At 38.9% G+C, this 23,358-nt stretch overlaps 1 protein-coding gene across 3 annotated transcripts in view; it reads left to right on the forward strand.

The window, feature by feature from the left end:
• anks1b (ankyrin repeat and sterile alpha motif domain containing 1B) overlaps positions 1–23,358 on the forward strand; it is a 196,626-nt gene that overhangs the window by 75,289 nt on the left and 97,979 nt on the right. For all 3 annotated transcript variants that reach the window (XM_072377500.1, XM_072377498.1, XM_072377499.1), the window contains exons 6-10: positions 4,789–4,864; positions 7,060–7,161; positions 11,938–12,060; positions 13,172–13,359; positions 18,694–18,825. In XM_072377500.1, coding sequence (XP_072233601.1) covers positions 4,789–4,864; positions 7,060–7,161; positions 11,938–12,060; positions 13,172–13,359; positions 18,694–18,825 — 621 coding nt within the window. The remainder of the gene's footprint in view (positions 1–4,788; positions 4,865–7,059; positions 7,162–11,937; positions 12,061–13,171; positions 13,360–18,693; positions 18,826–23,358) is intronic.

The following is a 23,358-nucleotide window of genomic DNA, read 5'->3' on the forward strand; positions in this document are numbered from 1 at the left end:
CAGCACTGCCGAATATCAAGTCACATGAAGTTATAATGATCAAACCAGCTGTGGTCAGGCTGCACTTGCCCTCCTGTTACAGGAACAGGGAACACCTCGTGTTGACTGGAAATTCTAAAAGTGTTTGAGTTCAAACTTACTGCAATATTACTGTAAAAGAAATTATGTCTGAGGGACACATTTCTCATATTTTACGTTCTTTTGCTCCCTCCTGGCAATATAATTTTGACAGTGACATTGAACGGGAAAAATTTTGCCTTTTAAAGTGGTATTGTAGCATGTCGATAATGTGAGCTTCTCAGTGCAGTGGAAACCGACCAATGTGGGTTTTTTAGTGGTCAGCAGGTTGGTTGATGGCTCATGTAATGCTTGCATTGTGGTGTCATTCTGTTGGCTTTGTCGTAAGTAGCATTACGCCACATGTATTAACTGAAATAATACAAAAATAAGGCGGTTGGCTTTTGAGATGTTTCAGCACTGACTTCTCAACCAAGGTGAGAGTTGAGGTGAAGGAATGGCATCATTGCTGTTTGTTTGTTGGCATGATTATGCAAAAGCCAAGTTTAATGAAAGTGAAACGTGGTGGAAAGGTACAGCATGAGGAAAAAAAAAAGAAAAATGCACGAGATTTAGCTGCAGATTGTTTGAATTGCAAAATATAGCACCTAACTTTGGTGATGGATTTGTTTGTCAACCAGCTTTGTGAAATAATTACTAATAGTTACTGTGCTGCCTACTGGTACCTCTGGGTGTGCCTGGCAAACAACGCTGCAATGCAGTATGTGATACTTTCCACAGAGCACCTGTGAAGGTTTACCAGGGTTTTATGGCACAATCCGTGAGGATCACCAGTGTTTAGGATGTTATTTTTCCCATCCTGAAAGCTGTTCTTGTGGAAATTCAAAGATCCAAACTATTAATGGTCTCCCGAGGCTGTGATGGAATGTTAAATCTTCGCCCAAATGAATCTCTCAAAGCATTTTGCAATTGCACGATAGCCATTTAAACACCTAGAGTTTTTCTGCTTGGGAATGGTTGCGATGGTTGTTGAGTTGAGACACGTTGGCACAGCAGTATGTTTCAGGGACTGGTTGAAGATGTAAGTGAAGACCTCTGCCTCCTGGTCGGCACATGCTTCAAGCAGCCGCCATGGAATGCCATCTGGTTAAGTTGCAGCTCTTGTGTTTATGCGTTACAGTACTCTACTGACCTCATCAATGTCCAGAATAATTTCCTGATTATCTGGCAGCAGTCTGTCCTTCATATATAATTGCCAGACAGTTAGCAGTGTAGAAACGGTTCCCTTTTTACGAAAACCTTTCCTTTTTTGTGAACTACAGTAAGTCTTTGATTAGTTAAACCTTTTACAGTTCTTTTTCTAATATTTGTCTTACGTCCTGTCTTCTTGTTGTATTTTTATAAGGCCACACCGTCAGAACTATACTGTTGACGGTGGATGCATCTTACAGATTCCTTCCTAAGCTGTCACAAGTTGAAAAGAAATTGTGTTTGTGTGAATGATGGCTCAGGTCAGTATTTGGAGCCGAGCCATTTAGGTCTGTCTGAATGTGAATGAATAATTTACACAAGAACCACAGTCCCTCTTTGTTCCCCTTATGTGACTTACTATGCCTCTGTCTCACACTCTCGTTACTCCTCTGTCTGTTTCCACGATGAGGGGAAGTCCCTATGGAGGATTATGCTGTTGGGCGGGCAAGTAGCCAAACAAAGGGCAAAAGTTGAGTATTTTTAACCACAGTGTCTGCATATAGAGGATGGAATGAGCAACGGCAGCTTGTGCTCAGCCTGTTTATCATTATAGTTATTCTTCAGGTAAATTGTTATGAACATACCCACCACAGGCAGCGGCACATGTGCATCATTAAACCTGAGCTACTAACATCAGTAGTGTAAAATGCTCTGTTGAATAATGTTCTTTTCAGACGTGGAGTGGACATGAGTGTTTGCTCCAGCGTCTCGTCAGCCCGACATAAACAATGACTGTTAAATGTGTGTTTACTGGCCTGAATCAGAGAGTCCTCTGCCTTTCAATTGCAGGAAACTCCTCGAGAGCGAGAGCGAGAATCGTGTTTCTTGTTTCCTAGTGACATCACTGCATAATTGTTATGGGAAACAGGACAGGAAGTGGTATGGGAGGTTTAAGAGGGCAGGTCGTGTGTATCAGAAAAAGGGGGTGGCTCTCTTCCTGTGCTCCCACCTCCTTCCACATGCATGAGAGTAGAGGATTGGTTCCACAAATGAGACCTCCACATGATACCCTCATTGGCGCTATGCAATCACTTGTGTGTTTTCACTTTGGATTTACACCTGCGACATTTGCCTCAAAGAACTAGACTGCTGACCTTTGACCTTTTTAGGGCGTAGGTTTTCTGCATCCCCCACAGAGCTACATTTCGTCACTTCTCTGCGGTGTTGACACCTTTATTTGAGAGGAAACGGAATGACTACAGTAAGTTTGATATTCCCTGCAGAGGACGATCATGCTTATCTGATGCGGTGTTTTGAGTTGAATTTCTTTGTGGTGTATTTATCAGCAGATCTGGCCATCATCCAAATAATTTGTCTTCATTAAGGGTGGGAGTTGCATTCAGCAGGTTTTCATCTGTGTTGTCAGGCAGCCAACCATGAAGGATGCGATGTATCCAGCATTCAGTATGTGTGTAATGTGCATGCTGATGGTGTTTTGCGGCTGCATGTACCCTTGCTGTTGTGCGTGTGTTGAAGTGTGTGTCTTAGTATCCCAGATGGGCATTATTGCTTTAAGTGTACAGGGCAGTATGTTTAATGGGAAATTGAGACATAAACAGTAGAAATGTGTATCACGATTTCATTGAGCAATAACTGCATTGAGAGAAATATTGTTGCATTTGAACCTGTGCAGCATTTAGTATAATGCATGGTTTGATGCCAGTTATCCGGTCATAAGGTCAACTTTATAAACCACTTTTACACCCATACCAAACTAGAATTTTGAATAGTCTAATAGTTTTTTTGTGAATGAAAGTGACATGAGAAATTGTCTCAGCAATGTTGTTGATCCCATCTCTTTATAGCCCTCTGGAAAGCGCTCTGTACACGGAAGCTGTTTGACTTTTTCCCCTGGGATTTTGGACTGCTCTCACTAATGACCACCTCCAAGTCCTTTAGGTTGTAATTATACACACAGCCTGACATTTTCCTGCAATATCTTCATGGTAGTCTTTATTTTATTTGTTTTTCTTCTTCTAATAATTCTGCTCACTTTGGCAAAGTTCCCAGATCCATTGACTAAAATGCCCATCTGCCAAAGCTTTGTTTACAACATCAGTCTTAACCATGGGTTGAATTTATTTATTCGTTCTTATCCATTTTCAGAATTAATGAACAAAAGTTTCCTTGTTTTACAATGTTTATAAAGACTACGAATGCGTTTTTTTTATTTGACAAGCGAGTTCTTCTTGGTTGGAGTCCGTTGAGAATACCTTTGTGTAGTGTCTGCCTTAAAGTGTTGTTTTTGGATTAATCAGGAAGGCTGTGATGTTTGGAACAGATAACTTGATTAGCAGTCTGAAACACAACATCAAACTTGACCTTCCAATAGGACATTAATCCAAAACATACAGAAGAAGTTGGAACGGTTTACAGACTATTTGTGATTGCAAATAAAAACTTATATCTGAGAACATGCTGATGACTTGTTTCATATTGTACCATTTTTGTCTTGTTTAAAAAAAGTCTGTTCCTCTAAATCTCTTTATCTGACTTGTGCTTTGGGAATACATACTGCAGTTTGTTGCAATTTGCTGAATTTTTGTCTTTTCCTGAAATTCAGTACATCGTGGTTCCAATTTTTTTAATTTATATTTATATTTTTATAACCTATTTTCCCTGCTGTTACACTTTCTGTTCAGGATAAGTTATTCAAAGTAATTCTATAATTACAGCAATATTTCTGGCCTTACTGTGTGGTTGAGAGTAACAGCTTTCATCATGTACCCCTGAAAGCAGACAGATATGTTTGGTCCACAGTAAAAGATATCAAATAGACATTATTTCATTAACAAATGTGTACTAGAGTTGTACATCAAGGAAAAAAAACAAAGTCAAATGAAAACTATATTAAATGGTTCAGTAGAAAAATGTATTGTGTCCTAATTCTATTGTACCCAATTTGTCTAGATAAATATTGGATTGTTTTATAGGAGAGATGCACACCCCTAACTTTAAAAAAAATAAAATTGACTATGTGAAATATGCTTTGCCCATATAATCCAGGCTTCCTTTTAAAATATCAAGACATAAATGACAGAAGACCATAGAAAAGACTGCACCTAGCAGCTTTTAATGTAGTTTTCAAGTGTTACACCTTCCATATGTCCTTGTCTTTGGTCACTGCTGATCCAAGACAGAACATTTATCAGCTCCCTCTCCTTCCTGGTTTCCATGTGTTGCATCATATCACTAATATCATTATTATTAGGACTGGAGGCTGATGTAGGATGAGGGAAAACTGATGTTACCACTGATTGTGTAATGGTTTCAAATCATTGTGGCTTCACTGTGAGTTCAGGCTTGACTTATTTTATTCTTAATCTCTTTGATTAAAATGGGACAAAATGAAGATGGCATGAAATCCAAAAAATGTCTTCATGCGTCTTTTTAATCCCTGTTTCTTTTACGTCTTTGTTTGTTCTCTCAATCCACTTTGGTTTCTGCCTATTTTTGTCCCCGTTTCCCAATGCTGAAGTGATGGAATATTAACGCACATGTTTTCTCCATCTCCTGTAGACTGAGAATGGCAGTGCCCTCCATGAGGCAGCTCTCTTTGGGAAGATGGATGTGGTTCGCCTTCTGCTTGACTCAGGTGGGTCTATAAATATATCCTGTGAAAACAAAAAGTGTGTGTCCCTGTGTCACTTACCCCTCCCTTCTTTAGATTCTCCATGTTTTATTCTTCCTGATGGTGGCTGAATTTGCCTGCTGATGAACTCTTGGCATCCGTCTGTTGGATTTCTTCACAATATTGGAACATGCTTGTTGACTTTCAGATTTATTGTTTTTTTGGGTGGGTCCTCTTCAGGCTTATCAGGAGGATGTCTTATTTTGGAGATGTCAATGAAGTTGATGGTCAGGTTCTGGTGATAAGTTTTTAAAAGGGAAAAAAAAATCTCAACAAATGACATAGACGGGAAGTCGTTTTAAAATTTAAAAAAAAATTAAAAGTTTGTGAAACAATTATTTATAGCTTGATAGAAATAAAACAATATGAACTTGTAGTGCATAATGATTAAATCATCATAGATTTTACACGGGTAAAAACTTGCAAGTAGAATCTGGACATTGTTGTCCTTTGTTACTGCTGCCATCCACCACCCACTTTCCTGCAGCACTTCCTGTTTCCTGCAGGACTTCCTCTGTGTGGCCATGTCCTTTTTATCCTGGATTATATGAACATCCTGGTTCAGTGTGGGACTGCATTGAAACTATATGTCTGATAATTGTACATTTAAAAAATAAATAAAGATTGCTTAAAGCTTGCTTGGTTATCATGGAAAGAGGGATATTTAACATGCCAGTTCAGAACACAGTAACCATTGTCCTTTAAAGACATCTGGAAACTGAGGAGCTGCTGGAGCTGTTGGTGTGGAATGTTGTCCCATTTTTGGAGGATTCTAGCTGCTCAACAATCCTGGGTCTTCTTTGTTATAGTGTGCATTTCAAGATGTTTTTACTTCATGAAAGGTCTGGACTACAGGAAGGCCAGTCCAGCACCATCTTCCACTATGAAGCCGTACTGTTTTAAAGTATGACATAAATGGTTGAGCGTTTTCTCGCTGAAACATGCATGTCCTTCCTGAAAAAGATGTCGTCTAGAGCATATGTTGCTCTACAACCTGTATACATCTTTTTTTCAGCATTGATAATGACTTTCCAGATGTGCAAGCCTATTCCAAAGACAGAAATGCACCTCCATGTCAACAGAGATGGGGCATTCTTAACTGAGCACTGGCAACAAACGGTCAAGTCCCTCTCCTCCTTACTCTAGTAGATGTGGTGTCCATTATTTAAGAAAATAACTTCTATTTGTTTAATTTGAAATTAACTTGAGCTCAGAGACCATGGCAGTGTGTCTTGATCATGTTCACATATGGCCTCTTCTTTGCATGACCGAGCTTTTACCTGCATTTGTGAATGGCACAGTGAATTGTGTTCAGAGACCATCATTTCTGTAAGTGCTTCTTGGCCCTTGCAGTGATTTCCGTGTCAGAATCATGCCCAACGATCATGAAACTCCAGTATTGATTTTCAGCCTTGCTCCTTGTGCACAGAGATGTCACTAGATGATCTGATTTTTTTTTTTTTTTTTTTTAATGATGGTATGTACTGTAAACTCACTGTAAAGTCTTGGCCATTCTGAAAGTACTGCACAGTTTGTAGGCGGGCTATTTGCTGATTGCTAAACCATCGTCAGCGCCTCTGTTTTCTTTTTCTACTCAATCACTTTATGGACTTGTTGCCTCTATTTAAACTCAATTAACCTAATAAATTAAGCATGTTCTTTAAGGTCGTCCTTTTTAGAATCAAATACTATTCCAGTCTTTTCCAGATGTTCCATCAAATTCACGAGAAGCTAATATTGTCAAGAAAATAGTAACGTCTCACTTTAAACATTTAACATTTTCTGTGTTCAATTGTGAATGAAATGTTGCTTTATATATTTGAAAATCATTGCATTTTTGTGGAATCGGGGTCGTATTTATTTTTCATATGTAATTGAAGCACAGAAAGGGATTATGGGACAAACTGTGTGTGGTTTATGAGGAATTATTCTGCAGAAAAAAAAATATGGTCTCGCTCTTTATGAAAAATGGACATAAGTTCTTAAGAATATAGCCACTAAAACACTTACTGACCGGAGTTTTCCTAAGATACTTTTGAAGGTTTAGGTGCAAATGTGTTTGTAGGTTTAAGATTTGAGAAAGTCATAAGTGCTGTTTTCTTCTTTTTTCTTCTGTTTAAGTGCATCAGAACTCATCAGTTTTTCTGTGTATGTTTCAGGAATCGACACTAATCTGAGAGACAGTCGGGGGAGAACAGCCCTGGAGATTCTGAAGGAGCATCCTGCACCAAAATCCCAGCAGATCACTGCACTTATTCAAGGTAAGAGAGGCGCACACTCAGTTGAGTTTCAGATTTCAGAGATCACAAAGATTAATGAAACGGCTTCTTTTTTTTTTCCTTTTTATGCATTTTAGTGCAACTGCTAAAATTTCATCAGAATTGACAAGTATCAGGACTCCAAAGTTTCCAGTGTTGCTCCGGTAGAACTTTTCTAACACAGATTGCTTGAAAAGGTCATTGGTGGAAAAAGTTTCTGTTTGTTCACTGGGATAAGTGATGAATGGTTGATGTTTATTGGCTGTAGGTGACATTTAAGACTGACTTTGCTGAGTGGAGCAGGCATATTGAGCTGAGCCACAGTGGAGTGTATTGGAGTACAAAGTGTCACTGTGATCGTTGGAAGTGGATGTGATGCCCCTGAGAAATACTGTTTTTTCAGGAAGTTTATCTTCCATTGAGAAACAATGGGAACCGCTGTATGTGTCGAGTAGCTACAGTGGGCGAATACACTGTTAATGTTAGCTGTTATATTCTCACAATACATTCTTCTTCCCAAATCTCTTGAATTGTGTCACTGGCTGAACTGGATGTTGAATAAGATGGTTATCAATAGGCTTCTGGAAAGTGAGATTAAATGATTTTGTTTAAGGTCTGTGTGTAAATGACATTTAGCAGGATCTAGTGTCAGCAATGCAATAAAATAATGACAAATATTGTTTTCTTTATTGTGGAATTAAGTAGAAGAACCACATATTAGTCATGATTCTACCTCAAAGGTTAATTTGATAATTAAACTGGATTTGAGGTAAAAGTAAAGAAGAAATAAATCTGCCCTTTGAGTTTGCACCAACACGGGGAAAAAAAGGTGTTATCACCCACTCAGCCACGCATGAACAATTGAAACGGCTGCCAAGTATCAAGTTACGTTCGGGTTAAGATGCTGATGACAGATCTGGGATCAGCTTAAATGTTCTGCACGAACGGGTGAGGAGAGCAGAGTTTGAGCTAACTGAATCAAATCGCTTGGATGTGAAAGCACAAAACGGACACTGCATATATTAAATGATTCAGTCACCTTCCAATGATGGTGTGGGCATCTCCTGCCAGTATTGCAGCTGAGCTGTTTGCATGGTACCAGGAGAGTGACTTAGTCATTTTAACCATCACAATTATGCCACTATGCATCTTTTAATCCCAGCTTTATCCAGTGAAAGTTTGTAAAATTCCCACAAAAGAGTCATGTGTTGGTGGTTATCCTCAACTCTACAGTGTTCGGTGTAAACTGTACTGTATGTGCACATATGGTCTGCAACATCCACGGCACAACAATGTTAGCTTGGTCCTTGAACTGAGTAAACATAAATCTGATTCTCTGAGCTGGTGTGTTAGCAAATCTGTGGTGGAGCCACATTTCTTTGCAAAATCAATCAATTTCTTATTGATTTCAATATCCATCTGCAATTTTATTAAGCAGTCCAAGTTCAGCACAATCAGGTTTCCATGAAGGATGCGTTTCCTGGGATGAAGGCAGATCATTTAGCTACCCAGTTGTCAGATACACAGCTACATGGCATAGTTGGTTCATGCTGTGTAGTTGGCCTGTTGTATAGCATGAAACACTGTTTAAAGGCAACTCCACATTTTAGTTAAACAAATAACTCTTTCTTGTCATGCTGTAAACAACTGTTGTCTAATACTTTACGTTTGAATGATCCTTTACTGTCTCTAAATGGTTAAGGCACTAAGCCTTCGATTCATCATGCCAGTCTTTTTCACTTTTCATCTTCCATCAAAATGCATTTATTTTATTTTTTTTTGTTCTTATCCGTACTGAAGTGTGTTTTGTGTGTGACCACTGATGCTTAGTGTGAATTTTCTCCTCTGTCCCCAGGGACCCAAAAATTGCATCTTCTAAAGACTGTGAATTTGAACACTGTAATCTGCGGCTTGCAGAGGCCTTCTCCATCTCTCATTGTGTAATCTGTGGGTGTATGTTGGGCGTGTGGTTACAGAAGATTTGGAGATTAAGATAAAGGCATACAGAAACTAACGGGCTGAAGGATGAGGAGAATATTTGAGTCAAAATTAGCCCCACATCAGTCTTAACTTGGAGGCAAAGATAGAATGGGGAACTGGCCACATTCAGAAAATAACAGACTTAAAGCTGACATTAAACCAGGGAAAACACGATGATGCAAGGGGCTGAGCAGTTTTGATGTAACTGGGGATTCCAGGCCCCCATTAAATGTTTACCGCTACAAGAGTCTGAGAGACGTGCATGTAAAAAAAAAACAAAAAAAAAACCCATTTGCATGAAGTTTTCTCCTCTAGTACTCCCCAGTTTGCCTTAAAACGATTACTGAGCATCTTTTCAACAGTGGTTTAAGGGACAGCGTGTAAAATACCCACTCTGGCGGAACTAATAAACATGTTAACAAGATGAAGAACTTAATTTTCTCATAACTACATATCATGAGCACAATGAGCTTTCGACTCTATGGCAAAGCATGAAACTACTGTGGACTGGTGAACAAAACATGCATTCATGAGTGAAGTGAGACTTGTTCTAACTAGATCTGAAAAAAGAAAGTTATATTAACTAGTTGATTACAAGTCAAGCCATAATTGAGGTACACATTTAATGCTGTTTAGAGCAATTCATAGTTACATAATCATTCTCATACATGGACTTGTAAGCGACCTTATGCTATTTGCTCTTCTTCTTCCAGGTCTTCTGTTCTAACACGTCTGGCTGAATTACCTCAGCATTTCATGTTGATTAAATGTTTACATATTTGCTTGTGTGCATGGCCTGTGTGCTGTTCATTTTGTCATCTGCACCAGTTTGTGCGGGTCCACTTGGTCCATCTGTGCCTGATGGCAGTCTAAGCATACTGACTATACATGTGCCTAGATCATCAATGCCATGTAGGAATAGATTTGGCACAGCTGACCCAAAATGTATGGCAACTTGCTCATCTGCGAGTCCCAACTGGTTGTGCTTGGTGGACGCATCTACATGAATTCAACTATGAGCTTTACAGCCTCTGCTGACATATAAGTTTGTACACTTCCAGGAAGCCTGATGCTGCATAATTCTTATGGTTTTAACTATTTTATTTCTTGCTTTGCAGTTTGCAGTTTTTTAATGTGATATACAAGTATATATTCTCACATTTGTAGAGAATACATCTTAATTGGTTAAGTTTCTTATGCTTGAATCCTCCAGAGGAGGTTAGATTAACCATTTTTGTCTGGACTTAACTCCACAATTCCTTTGAATTCTGATGTTCTTGTGCTAAGTTGTTCCCTATGTGCATTTCAGTAAATATCCAGGGACTCAGCGGGGACTATGGATGTTCATAGATCGCTTGTAGCATTTTTTAAATGTAAAAAATTCACATCAAAATAGAATTTTGCCAGAAATAGGGGCCATCAAAATCTAATCTCACCAAGCCAGCGGTGGAAAGAGATTTGGGCATCAGCGTAAAAAGGAGACTGAATGTGTGCATATTAGAAGGAGGAAGAAATGCAGAAAAAGGGCACAGCTGTGACTTGTTGAAAAGATCAGCTGTATGCCATTTCCTGTTGGAGAGGAGATGGAAAAGGACACGCACATGCTAACACAAAGAGCAAGAGACCTGTCATTTACTCAATTGTACCAGCTGAGGAGCTTTCTGGTGGCTGCCAGCACCTAATTAGAAATAAATTCTCATTGATTTACAGGGCACAATTCATCCTACTGTTCAAATGAACAGTTCACTACTTTACTGCCTGACAGCAACTGGTTGTGTGTTATATTGCTGTGCAGTAGTTTCGCTGTGGGACTTAGTGTGCTGTATGTCTTCTGTTGTTTATGGACTGCCAGTAACAGTGAATTAACTTGTCAAAGTACTTCAGTCTTTCTGTTTAGTCTGGTGCTGATACCGACCATAATTGTGTGCAAATGTGTTTTTTTTTTTTTTGTTTTTTTTTTTACCATAAAACCGAGAGGATTGCAAGCACTCATATTCATGGAAAACACACGTATGTAGTTTTGTGACATTAACATATTTCCTTTGTCTTACCCCCCTCCAACACCCCACCCCACCCCCCACACCCCCACAACCTGAACTGGCTGTTGATCCTTGTCTTCTTGCATTTCGTTTTTCCTCATAATTCCCTTTTTATGCTTTTATGAACTGCATAGTGCTCTGTTATCAGAAGCTGTGAAGTGATTTTGTGGTACTAGGGAAAGTGTGAATTGAATGCGGCTCAAGCTGTTTACCAAGCCGATGGTCGTGCTATTCTATTGATCTTGTAAGATGTTTGCTGTCTCACCCCAGCATACCTCCTCCATCATATTCTCTTCCAGAATTTTCTACCATTTTTTTCTTTCTCTTCTCTCTTCCTGTTTTTGGTTCCATAGTTCCAACTTTCTTACCACTTGTTAGCTTCTACTACTTATATAGCACCTTTTAAATACTTATTCAACCATAAGTGCTTTACAGAACAGAAAGAAAACTTGGAATAACTATATATATATATATATATATATATATATATATATATATATATATATATATATTCACTCTATTCCCACTCATGGCAAACAATATTATCACAATATTATTTTCTATATTGATTGACAAAAGTATGCTAATAATGACTGCAACATAAAACAAATATAGTTCAACTTTAGAACATAAATCTGGATCACAAGACTCTTAAACTAAACATTTAAATCCTGTCTTTTGCTATCCAATCGATCTCTCATTTTATCGCCCAGCCCTAATTCCCACACTAACATACGTTCATGTCTTCATGCCTTTGCAGAATATATGATGGATGAGATGGACAAGCAGAGTATTGTGGAAGAGCCTGTCCGCAAATGTCCTGTACCAGCACCTCGGACGTCTGTCCCCTCGCCATCTGCTTCCCCCTCCCTCAGACACAAGAGTAAGTACAAACACACGTGCGTTCATGTCAGAAGCACAGTGCAACTGATTTACACTGATATTGACATGCAATCTGCGTGATCCAGCCAGAAATGGATGGCTTTAAGTACAGAGAAAATGCACTCAAGGCATTAAGATCAGATCGCTCATGCCGCATTTTGAAGTTGTCTGGGATGCATGTGGCTACATTAAAACTCTACCTCTTGTGCTCCTACACCGACAGTAGATTTAAAAAAAAAACTTTAGACCTTTTATTACAATCCATGTCAACAATGTTGACATGGATTGTAATAAAAGGTCTAAACTGGTACACATGTATCTGTCCCCTTGTGACTGGATTAGTCAGAGCAAGTTTCTGTCATGAAATGAGAAAGAGGTAGAAGAAAGATTCCATCATGACATAAGGATAGAAACTAAAACTGGAAAAAGCCAAATTTTCATTAAATTCACAATGTGTTTAAAACATGCCTGGATATCTCCTGAAGAATCAGTGTAGAAAATGTATTTATAGAAAATAGGCAAATTAGATTTGATTTTGCAAGCTTCAAAATGTATATTAAGTTTTGTAATAAGGGACAAATAATGCTCTGTAAAGCCAGTCATGTAAGACAGCTCCTTGAATGGAGATTATCTTTTACTGCTTGTCTATATATCCATGCATTTACTCTGTTCAATACTGCCCTCTGTGTTATAGAAAAGACGTTGCAACAAGCTGGGTTTATGCTGATAAGCTCTCCTCTGGATCACTGTCAGTTTCAATTATATGTTATATCCAATCATGATTATCTTGATTACCTTAGAGTCTCTGAAATGAGGCAAGAGAAAATGACGAGTACAATTCCTCTCTACTCTCTACTGAATTAAACACACTGGCAATAAAGAAGGAAAAGAGTTTTGCAACTGGTTCCGTTTCGACTTTTGTTTCAGTTGAGACGGAACCAGTCGCAGAAAAACTGAATCAACAAATCAAAAATCTTAGTCCTTCAACACTGTTGGTTGTTTCATTGCTTTTGTACTAGTTGTGATGACAACAGGAATAGTGTTAATGCTCTGAAAGACATTTCATTATTTTTATTAAACCCGTTTCTTCTCCACCTCCTTACTCCCCCCAGATGATGCTGTGACAAGTGAGCTGTCAAAACTGCTCCATGAGATCAAAAAGTGCCGGGACAGAGACTACTCCTTCGAGGAGCTGTGCCACACCATCTCCTCCCACTCCATGGACAGCTTTGGCAGCGGGCGACTGTCTGATGACGACCGCCCAGATGGATCCAATGGCACCCTGACTCAAATTAGCAAGGTACAATTCATAGTTATGACAGAGGCTGGATGCATTTGTGGGTCTTGGCAGTTTGATATGATTCACGGGGCCTTTTTCTCCTGGATTTGGACCTAGCAAAGACAGAAAGTAGTGGTATGTAGCTTTGCAGTCATCATTGAACATTTAATTTCTTCACCATTATGAGTGGCTGTTTAAAGATGTGCTGAAAGAGTTGGAAGATTGTTGCAAAAACATGGCAGAATTTTGGGTAATCTTATCTATGTATAGTGTGGACGTAGCCCAATATGTGGGCTGCAGACATGTCTTTTCATGTTGATGTCAACAGGGGGGAACAGAATGCCTTTTTCATAGCAGTAATGTTGACATTTGAAAGGAAAGGCATAGTTCTATTAATGACTACTGCATTCCACAGGAGAGGGTTCTGTTATTGTGTATGCTGTTTGGAGTAGGAACTTCGCCATAGTTGTAATCATTCATTCTCAGAGAAAGAAAAGCATAGGTGTATATGCTTTTCTTTCTCTGAGAAAAGCATAGGTGAAAAGCATAGGTGCTTTGAAAAGGCTTAGTTGTTGATAAAACATGCAGTCCACCAACCTCTTTCATTTCCATGCTCAGCTTTATTCCTTTATGTCCAACTATCTGAAATCTGTTGATGATAATGATGGTATCAAACGCCCTTTTAGACTACTTAGAAAAGCTGCTAACACCTGCTAAAATATAGCTTTTGAGTGCAATGGGAAAGTGGTTAATGGGTATTTATTGTGTCTGACTTCAGTCAGTGCATGTAGACATGCACATTTTCAATGAAACAGATGGTCATTGACAATAGCATCGCATGTAGGCTATAAAATTGACAGCTATAAAAAAGATGATATAGATGAATTTTCCTGTCTGGAAGACAGCAAGTAGCTCACAATGAAACTCTATGTGGGGCTTATGTTTGTGGTCCAATCAAAAATAATAAAATTCCTTAAAAAAAGCTAGTGATGAGCAGAAGCTGTTATCCACCAGAGGCAGAAGAATACATGATATTGCCGTCTTCTAATTTTGTAAAAGTTGCCGGCTGTTCCCCTGGAATGTGGTAGTCCTTAATTAATCTACTGTAGCCCCCCAGAGCTCAGTAGCAGAGGGTAAACACACTATCACTGGCAATGGAAAAGGATTTCATTGACCGATTTTAGTTGACCCCCATTTTTTAAAGATGCTTCATTATTCTTTTGCTGTAAAAATAGCATAATGGTTGTAAATCATCTGTTAGCAAGGAGATATTTTCTGTCTGGATTCATCAGGCAGCAGCAGCAAGGCTGAATGAAAGTGACAAAAAAAAGTGATGCTGGTCTTTCCCCACCAACCAACAACAACAGAACTTGAAAATTCATTACAGGTTTGAACAATAGAAAGTTGATGTGTGTGTGAAGAACTACATGCGTACATGCCATGCAAAGGCAAAAGATATTTTTTCTTCTTTCCCTCAGATAATATAAAAATATAATCTTTTCCTTTACTTTGGTTCAGCTTGATCACGGAATACACACGGTTCACCTGCTCCACTTTTGTTTAAATAAATTCTTTTGTACTTTGTCTGTTTTGACAGCAGATGGCAGTATCAGACTGATGCCACCAACTTAACTGCCACCAGTTGATCTGTCAATTCTCACTACTGAAATATTACTGCATTGGTGCATTATTTGCCCTCGAACAGCTTTCAGGACCTTTTCTTTCTTTCTTATTATTTTTTCTGTTTCTTCATTATATTTGGTGCCTTTTTTGTTTTGAAACATTATTTGTTCACCCACTCCCTTCTTCTCTACACATTCCCTCAGTAAGAACCACAAGAAACCTGATGAGAACTTAATGGTATTGGGTTTACTTTGAGGGGGTAATAGCTGATCAGAGAAAAACACGCTACATTTTATTTCTTACAGTAAGGCGAGACAAAGAGGGAGTGTGCTTTTTCAATTCCATTGGACGTCACAACAGAGGTCATCAATCACACTTGGCCCCCTCCCCCACCTGAGCCTTTAGGCCACACATCCTCACACATAGACATTCATAGCGGTTTTGAAGAAATGCGATTGTGCACATTTGTGCTTCCCACTTACTTATAAGAGCATGTCTGTTTCTATTTCTTTTCTTCTCGTCCACTAACAGGAAAACACACACACCTCAGCAAGAGTATTTTGACACTGATCAATAGCTCATCATTATTTTTTCCCATTTCTGTAATAAGCTCACTTTGAACGGGAGCCAAGTCCTGTTTATGTGCAGTAAAGCAGGCGTTTTTAAGTATTGCCAGGGCTCTCACACCTGTGCATTAACGCAGAACACACCCACCTTTGCCAACATCGACTGTAATTATCTCAATCCATCTTTTGTACAACTCTCTCTCAATGAATACTAATTTGTATTCAATTACAGACATTCTCAGTGCATGTGTGTGTGTGTTACGTTCCCCCTGGCTACTGTCTGAGCATGTAGCCAGGGCCATTAGTATGTGATTCAGTGTCTATTACTCATGAATAAAACTCCATGTGGCTCAAAGTCACATTCTCAAGAAGAATGCAGCCTTCTTTCAACAGCTTAGTGGCCCCTCTATGTACTGAGTGAGTGCAGAAGTGAGCGTCACATATTCAAAACAGCACTAGTATGAATTCATTCACTGGAATCAAATCATTATTATCCTCTGCTGATATTCATGCTGTATATTTATATTTTATATATTTGCACAGCTCTAATGGGATTATATATGTCCAATGTTTATTTTCTTTCATGGGATAATTGCTCAAATGACAAACAAATCCAAGAAATGGTAAGAAATGAATTTAAAAATTATCATTTTGTTTCCAAACCCAAGGTGAGGTAGGGAAGAATATATCCTGAAGTATGAAAAGTTAGAGCAAGTTCATAGATAGTACTTAGGCTACTTTGTTTAAGTGACTATGTTGTCTGGGAATGTTGACCTGCATAAAATGTTGTCAGTCCATTAAAAGGAGTTTAACACTTTCCACACTCCAGAGCTAAACAGATAACAACCCAAATCACATAGCCTATGTCCTGTTGTTGTTTGGAACAATCCAAGTAAAATGTGCATAGTTATGTGAAAGGTTAAAAAAAAACTCAAACCAGGATGTTCCTTTACCTAACAAAGCAGTTGTGTTGCCTAAATTCAAATTAACAGCAGCAGGAAACTAAATCAATGAAAATCAAAATGACACTGTGTGGTTCCCATTTTCTTAAGGGGAAACTTAAACATTTTCCTTATTGTATCATTTCCCTTCAGACAAATTTTTTTTAACTGTACTGCACTCGTAGGGGATAAAAACCAACTGGACTGGAAGGAAGAATAAGGCACCTTATAACACTGTCTGCGAGAGCGTTGACGAGTAATGTGTGTCCATTTATTGAAATAATTACATTTTATTTTTGTAAACTTCATTTTTTTTTTTTTTTTGCATTTAGTTTCTTTCATATATAAATTAAATACTATATATGATGTAGTTTTTGGAGGTAAAATTAATCAATATATGTTAAATTTAAATAGCACAAATGATTCTTAAATGAGTTATTTCTAATTATGGTATTGGTCGACATGAAATTTGCTTGTTTTTTCTCTATGAAAAGAGCAAAGCTAGTTGTTAATAAACATTCAAAATGGACCCTAATCCACGAGAGCTACCATAGAACCGATCAGGTATGCAGTTCTCTGTGATTGATAATTAATGATTCCTTTTCATTGATCTGAGGCTGATATGAGATTTTACTGTAATGAAAGGATATATCCATTGTCCGTGCTTACAGTGCAGCGTGTGTATATAAGGACTGCAGTCCGTTTTAGATCGATCAGTATTCGGGTGTTGCAAAGGGCCTTCAGCAATCTGGAGCGATTGGTGACCTTTTGCTTTCAGCCTTATTTTCTGCCTTCACTCTTAGTGGTGGTCTTTGCTCTTCTGTTCGGTCAAACCCTTCCTCTACAACCTCTTGTGGTTTCACAATTTTCTACTTGCCTTGACTTTTACTTTGCACACTTTGCTTCCTTAATATGTTATGTACATCACCTGGGCCCTCCTTCCCTTCCCTTTTATGGCTGCACTGTACTGATATCCTTTACCGGCTGTGGTCTTGAGCTGCATCATATGATTCACAGAGATATCAAATGGGCTGCATCTGCCCTCTTACGCCTCATGCCACAGAGCTTATCCACACACCTGGCTCCCTGAGAGCCAAAGATCCCCAGGAAAGGAAACTGTGTGCATGTTTGAGCTCACTTTATTCTGCTTTGGCTGCACTCTTCTTACTTGCTCACAGTGGCTCTGACATTAGTGATATTAAGGCATTTCCGCTGGTCTCCTCATTTTGAGCTTTTGCATGTTTACACACAACATGCAGTCATTTTTATAGTTGTATTTTTACCCACTCTGATCCAAACACCTCCCCTGATTCCTCCAACTCTCACCCACTCTATCAGGCCTTGTTCACAAGTATACAGATATTTCTTTAAGCAAAGTTGTTTGTGTTGCAGCCTTTGGTTCATGTGCAAATTAAGTTATAGGTAACGGTAAACTGACCTCTTCTGAAAGATCTTCGTCTGTGAATATATTTAGAAACTCTGTTTTCATTTTTGATGAGACTTGTGGAGACGATTAAGCAGACTGATTGAATCATATTTATCCACACACCTTAATTTGTCATGTACCGGTGTTTTGTCTGTCACAACTAAGTAAACAACTATCTCTCATGATTGTGCCAGAATAATCATGTCATGGTGTGCAGATATAAATGGCAATTATTTATGAAATGATGATTTGTTTTGAAAATTTGTTTTATTATTGTGCCCCGTACTGTTTATCTGAAGTGATGGCAAGGTGCTCAGATTAAATACTTCTGGAATGAAAAGGAGCAACATTTTAAACAGAGCTGTAGAGGGGGGAAATAAGGTGGCTTCAGTGCGACTCGGTCTCAGCGTGGGCTCTTTTGAATTGTTCAGAACTTAGCAGGAGCACAGTTTCCCAACATAAAGTTATCCCGCACCACACCGTTTTAACATACTTTACATTTTTGTGGGCTTTTTTTCAGAAGACAGCGAAATGATTTGTATCGCTGTACATGTGCAGGGCTCACAGAGATTTGTTGTATGAAAGTAATGTTACATCCTACAACTGTAGGGGGAGCCAAAGAGCAGAAAACTGCCAAATTCTCTCCTGCCATTTTTAGTTGTGGTAACAACTCTATCGTGCATTTTCATTTACTCCATTCCATTTCATCTGTCACTCACATTGCACACTCACCTCCTTATTATTGGTAACATGGTATGCTGGCAGACTGGTGATTGTGTTTTGATATTTGCTCTGACAGCGGCCGACGCCAACTCTTGCTTCTGCCAAGGAGGAAGATGAGGCAGAAAAGACTTGTGGCCCCACTGGATTCTGGGAGGCCTTTACTCCTTGCAACGGCTGCCATAACCTTGGCTTTTCCAGCCCATCGCAGGTAAACACACTCTCACGCACCAAAATGATTTCACTGAGTCTGAGATGAGATGATTTTCATTTGAATTATTGTTATTTTATTATTATTATTATTATTATCGTTATCATTATAGTTTATATGGCAATGCTGAGCACACAAAGGAACTTGTATCTATGGAATAATAATCATATCGTTTTCACTTTTTTTTTTGATTCAACACATTTCTTACATGTTTCAGTTTAAAGAATGTACTCACAGACAACTTCTCCACAGTGAAATTACAGGCTAGTGATGCTTCCATTGTTCTGAGTGAATACTTCCACTGGTTACCTTGGGAACACAGTGAATAAGCCGTTAGTTGAAAGACTGGCTCTCCTGGCAGCTCTGGATGCTCTGTTCAGTTACTGTATTTCTCTCCTTATCAGATTTCTTAAAACCCTCCCAGTTTGTGGAGCCTTTACATTTATGCGCATGAACTTTGAATGAAAAACATTCAGACATCTGAAATGATAGGAATCCATGAAGGGTTATTTAGTCCTTTGAGGGAAATATGAATGTTACGTCAACAAATGAATACAATGCATAGCAGCTAATGACAGTGACTTTTTGGATTTCTCTAACCAAATTTCTAGAAAAGTAAGACTATTCCAGATTCCCAATCTGTGTCTTTGTGTTTCTGCCAGTTTTTCTTCTTCTTCCTTCCTGCTTATTCAGCCCCGCATGCTGAGGATATAAGTGTGGTTAAGTGTGTGTCGATGAGTGTTTATCGGCGGGATGCTTGCTGGCTCAAACAGCAGGACACCTGACATTTACAACACAACAGACCCTCTGTCTTGTATACTGGCAGCCTGCCTGACTGATTGGGCAGACTGCCTGGAGAGGGTCGCACCTGGATGAATATGTCTTTCTGTGTGTGAGTGTGTGTGTGTGTGTGTTCGCACTAATGTGTTGACGTCTAGGGAAAAAAAAAAAAAAAGCTTTGCAAATTGATTTAATTGTTTAGGTTTGCATGAGAGCACGTGGGTACATGCAGCATATTTGGTGTCTTTAGCAGTTTCTATGTGACACAATCTTGAGTTTTTGTCAGTGGATTTGAGTTTTATTGAAGAGGAAAGAACAGAGTAAGCTTAAGTTGCTATAGTTTAGTTAAGTTAGTACCTTGCTCATTTTCCTAGTTTAATGTTGTTTAAATGGAGTTAACCAAAAAGCTTTTGCATCCTCTCTAAAGATGAATGATACAAACTGAAAAAATATTGAGCTGCTGTCACTTCTATTATTTCCTTCCCAATTTCTTGTTCTTAATCATGTGATATTGGTCAACCAAAGTTGTCTTCATTTAATTTTTTTTGTCTCCTTTATCTTTCACCTCACATGTCTGCATCAGTGTGTTAACCTTATCGATCATCTTGATGTGGAGTATTCTAGTTATTCTTGTTTCACAGGATGTCTCTTCATATCCATTAGTGATGTCCTGCATGAATATCCAAAAATATAAAATCTAGTTCCAACTCTTTCAATAAAGTTGTTCAGCTGAGTTCACAAGTGTAAACTTTTATGAAATCGTAAAGATGTCTTTCCAAAAGAACTTAATAGTTTTTGATTAGAAGTGCAAAGAACCACATAAACTGGAAACACAAGATTCAGTTTATCGTTACGCAACAGATTCCATAATGAAATTAGAGCCTTGCTCCTACAAGTCACTCAGACAAAAAGTCTTTAATCAGAAACATGATCCTTTATCAGCTGACAATGAGCTGGAACAGGAAGCGGGGAAACGGGCAGACCAAAATGAGCATTTCCGAGAACTTTTCTCTCTCAGGGAAGTTACCTGAGCTATTTTTTTGCTCTGGTAGAGAAGCTATACAATAATATACCATCCCAGCTGTTTCATCTTGTGACTGTTGATGACTTTATTCAATTACTCTGTAGAAACATAACCAGCAGCAACATACACTTGAATTCTGTGGCAGTGGTCCCAATGACCTGCAAACACCATTAATCCACCACTGGAATCCTGTGATGTGCCAGCTTAAAACCGGGTCTGCTCATCTAGTTGCGAAGCCAGGCCTTTTCAAAGATAAAGGCATGAACAGTCTCTGAGTTCCTGTTGATGTAGTCCGATTCTCATACCATCCATTCTTTTGTCCCGTTCCAGAAGTAGCTGGACAACTGAATAACCAGAGATCAAAGCTAAGTCCTGTCCTGGCTGTCTACCTTCTCTGGCAGATCAGAAGACAACGGGGACAGCAGTGGTTGAATGTTTAATCTGAATTTAATTCAGACTTTGCCAACATTAATTAGTGAATTATTTGGTCTTTTCTGTCACCTCCCACAGTTCTTCTTTTGACTTCCTTCATTCTCTTTAGGGGCTTTATACTTTATTTTGTCCCACAGCAACTTTTATTACCTTCTTGCATCATCTGTTTGGTGCTGAGGATAGAGTGCAGCTTTAAAATGGATTAAAAATTAATCCAAGTGAACCAAAACACTAAGTTGTATGGGTGGAATTATTGAAACACAGACCTTGCCGGTTAGTATGTCCGGAGAGTGGTCAGAAGTGGGAGTGCAGTGAGGGCTGATTATTTTCTGTTAAACTGTCTTGTCAGCCGTTATGAATGTAAGATTTTGTTTAAAACAGCTCAATGATTTGCAACAGGTGCCGGATTCTGAAGTACAATGCAAACGGTACTAGAAAATTCAGCCTCCAAATATCTGAAATATTTCAAAAACTTCAAATTAGATCACTTTCAAAGTGAATGTAGCCAACTAGCTGGAAAATACTATGTGTTTGTGTAGGGTGCAGTTTAAATGTTGTTTTAGTGTGCACTGCACATGTGTCCTTGGTGTTTATCAGGAAAAATTGAGTGCGCTCTGTACCAAGCTAATTAATTTAGCACGTCAATGCTGTCTGTCACTTTAAAAAAAAAAAAAATTTAAATGTGATTTTTCTCGTGTTTGTGTGCACGAGTGGACACATTATTCAGGAGGATTTTTGTCTCCACCCACAGGTTTCATCCCATCATTTCCAGGTGAAAGCTGAATGCTTAAGGCAAACAGCACGTTAAGATTTCCTCCCGACATAAGCTCAAATATTTCAAACTCCAGTAAGAAAAAGTCTTGAAAGCAAAATGAAGACACAGGAAAAGGAGAAAGATAATTCACAAATGCAAGAAAATAATTTAGACACAGGGGTCGGTGGGGTTGCCAGGCAACGCAGAAATTCATGAGAAGTCAGACGTGGGATGTCCACCATTGACAAATCTCAGTCATCATCAACACAGGTGCTTCAGAGTGCTGCATGTGCATACATCAGCGTTTTCTGACCGACAACTTCATTCGTCTGGTTTTCCTCCATCTCTCTGTCCTTACACACATACTCAGACTTCCTACGTTTTTATCTCCAGCCCTGTTTTCTTCCATACGACTAACAAGCAGCTGACCTTTGTAGTTTACGGCTCAGGAGCTGGGTGGGTGGCACAAACAGTTCTTAGTGATGCAGGTTGAGATCAGAGTCACTTTAGAGCCCTTGAAAATGTTGAGGATCATCAAAGGCAGGTGTTTCTGAGAGGGCAGAGATTATGTGGAGAGCTTTAGAAACTTGCAAGTAAACGACAGGCTCAATTTGAGATAGTGTGGCTTTTGATTTAAAAGCTTTGGAATGCAGCTTTGTCCAATACTTTGTTTTGATAACTCACTATCGGTAAACAGCTTGACCAGCTGCTGTGATATCTGCATGGAAATTTATAATATTCATATTTTACCAATGCATATGAAAAGGATGTATATATTGGTGTATCTAACTCCTGGCAGCAAGTGAGACATGCTTTTCAAAATATCCAACTATTTAAGAAAACAACTACCCTCGTGTGAAGACTTAGTGAGGTAAAGACTGAGTCTCACTACCCTTTTTATCCTTTCTGGATTCCTGTTATGTTTTTTGGTACAAACGGACAAGTCGAAGAAATATGGCTGTTCTCGGGTCATTACAGCAAAACCCACTTAAAGACATCACCTTTTCTGTCGAGTTACAGAAGTGGCAGTCTGCAGTTAAGAAAGCTGACTTTTTTGCTGCCATTATGGCGACTGCTCTGTTAGACGTCTCTGTGGCAGTCTTTCACTGCTCATCAAGACATTTGAGCAGCTTTGTGGATGAGCTAGACAGTCTGTTGTCTTCTATTTCAGAACATGATTGTCCTCTACATGACAAGAGCATTCACTGAGGCAGTCATAGTTCTTCTGACTTTATGTCCCTGATCAGCTTGAGTACACCCACTCACAAAACTGGCGAAGAACAATCTCAGTTGAAACATAGTCTGAGGGTCAAGTATCTGACCCGTACTTAATCCAGTTCACTGTTTGCCTTTAAGTAATGCACACTTTTACACCACCACTGATTTAATTTAGTTGTAACCTCCACTTTGACTGGGTCTGCTCTACCTCCTTTTACATAATGTCGCAGTCCTACTATATACCTTATGTTCTCTCTGGTTGATTAATGCATCATTTTCATAATTTACTCCACTCACTGAGAGTTGCGCATCAAAACTTGAGGCA

Source organism: Leuresthes tenuis, unplaced genomic scaffold (assembly GCF_036924035.1).
Source record: "Leuresthes tenuis unplaced genomic scaffold, fLeuTen1.0.hap1 SCAF_23, whole genome shotgun sequence".
Classification (NCBI taxonomy): Eukaryota; Metazoa; Chordata; class Actinopteri; order Atheriniformes; family Atherinopsidae; genus Leuresthes; species Leuresthes tenuis.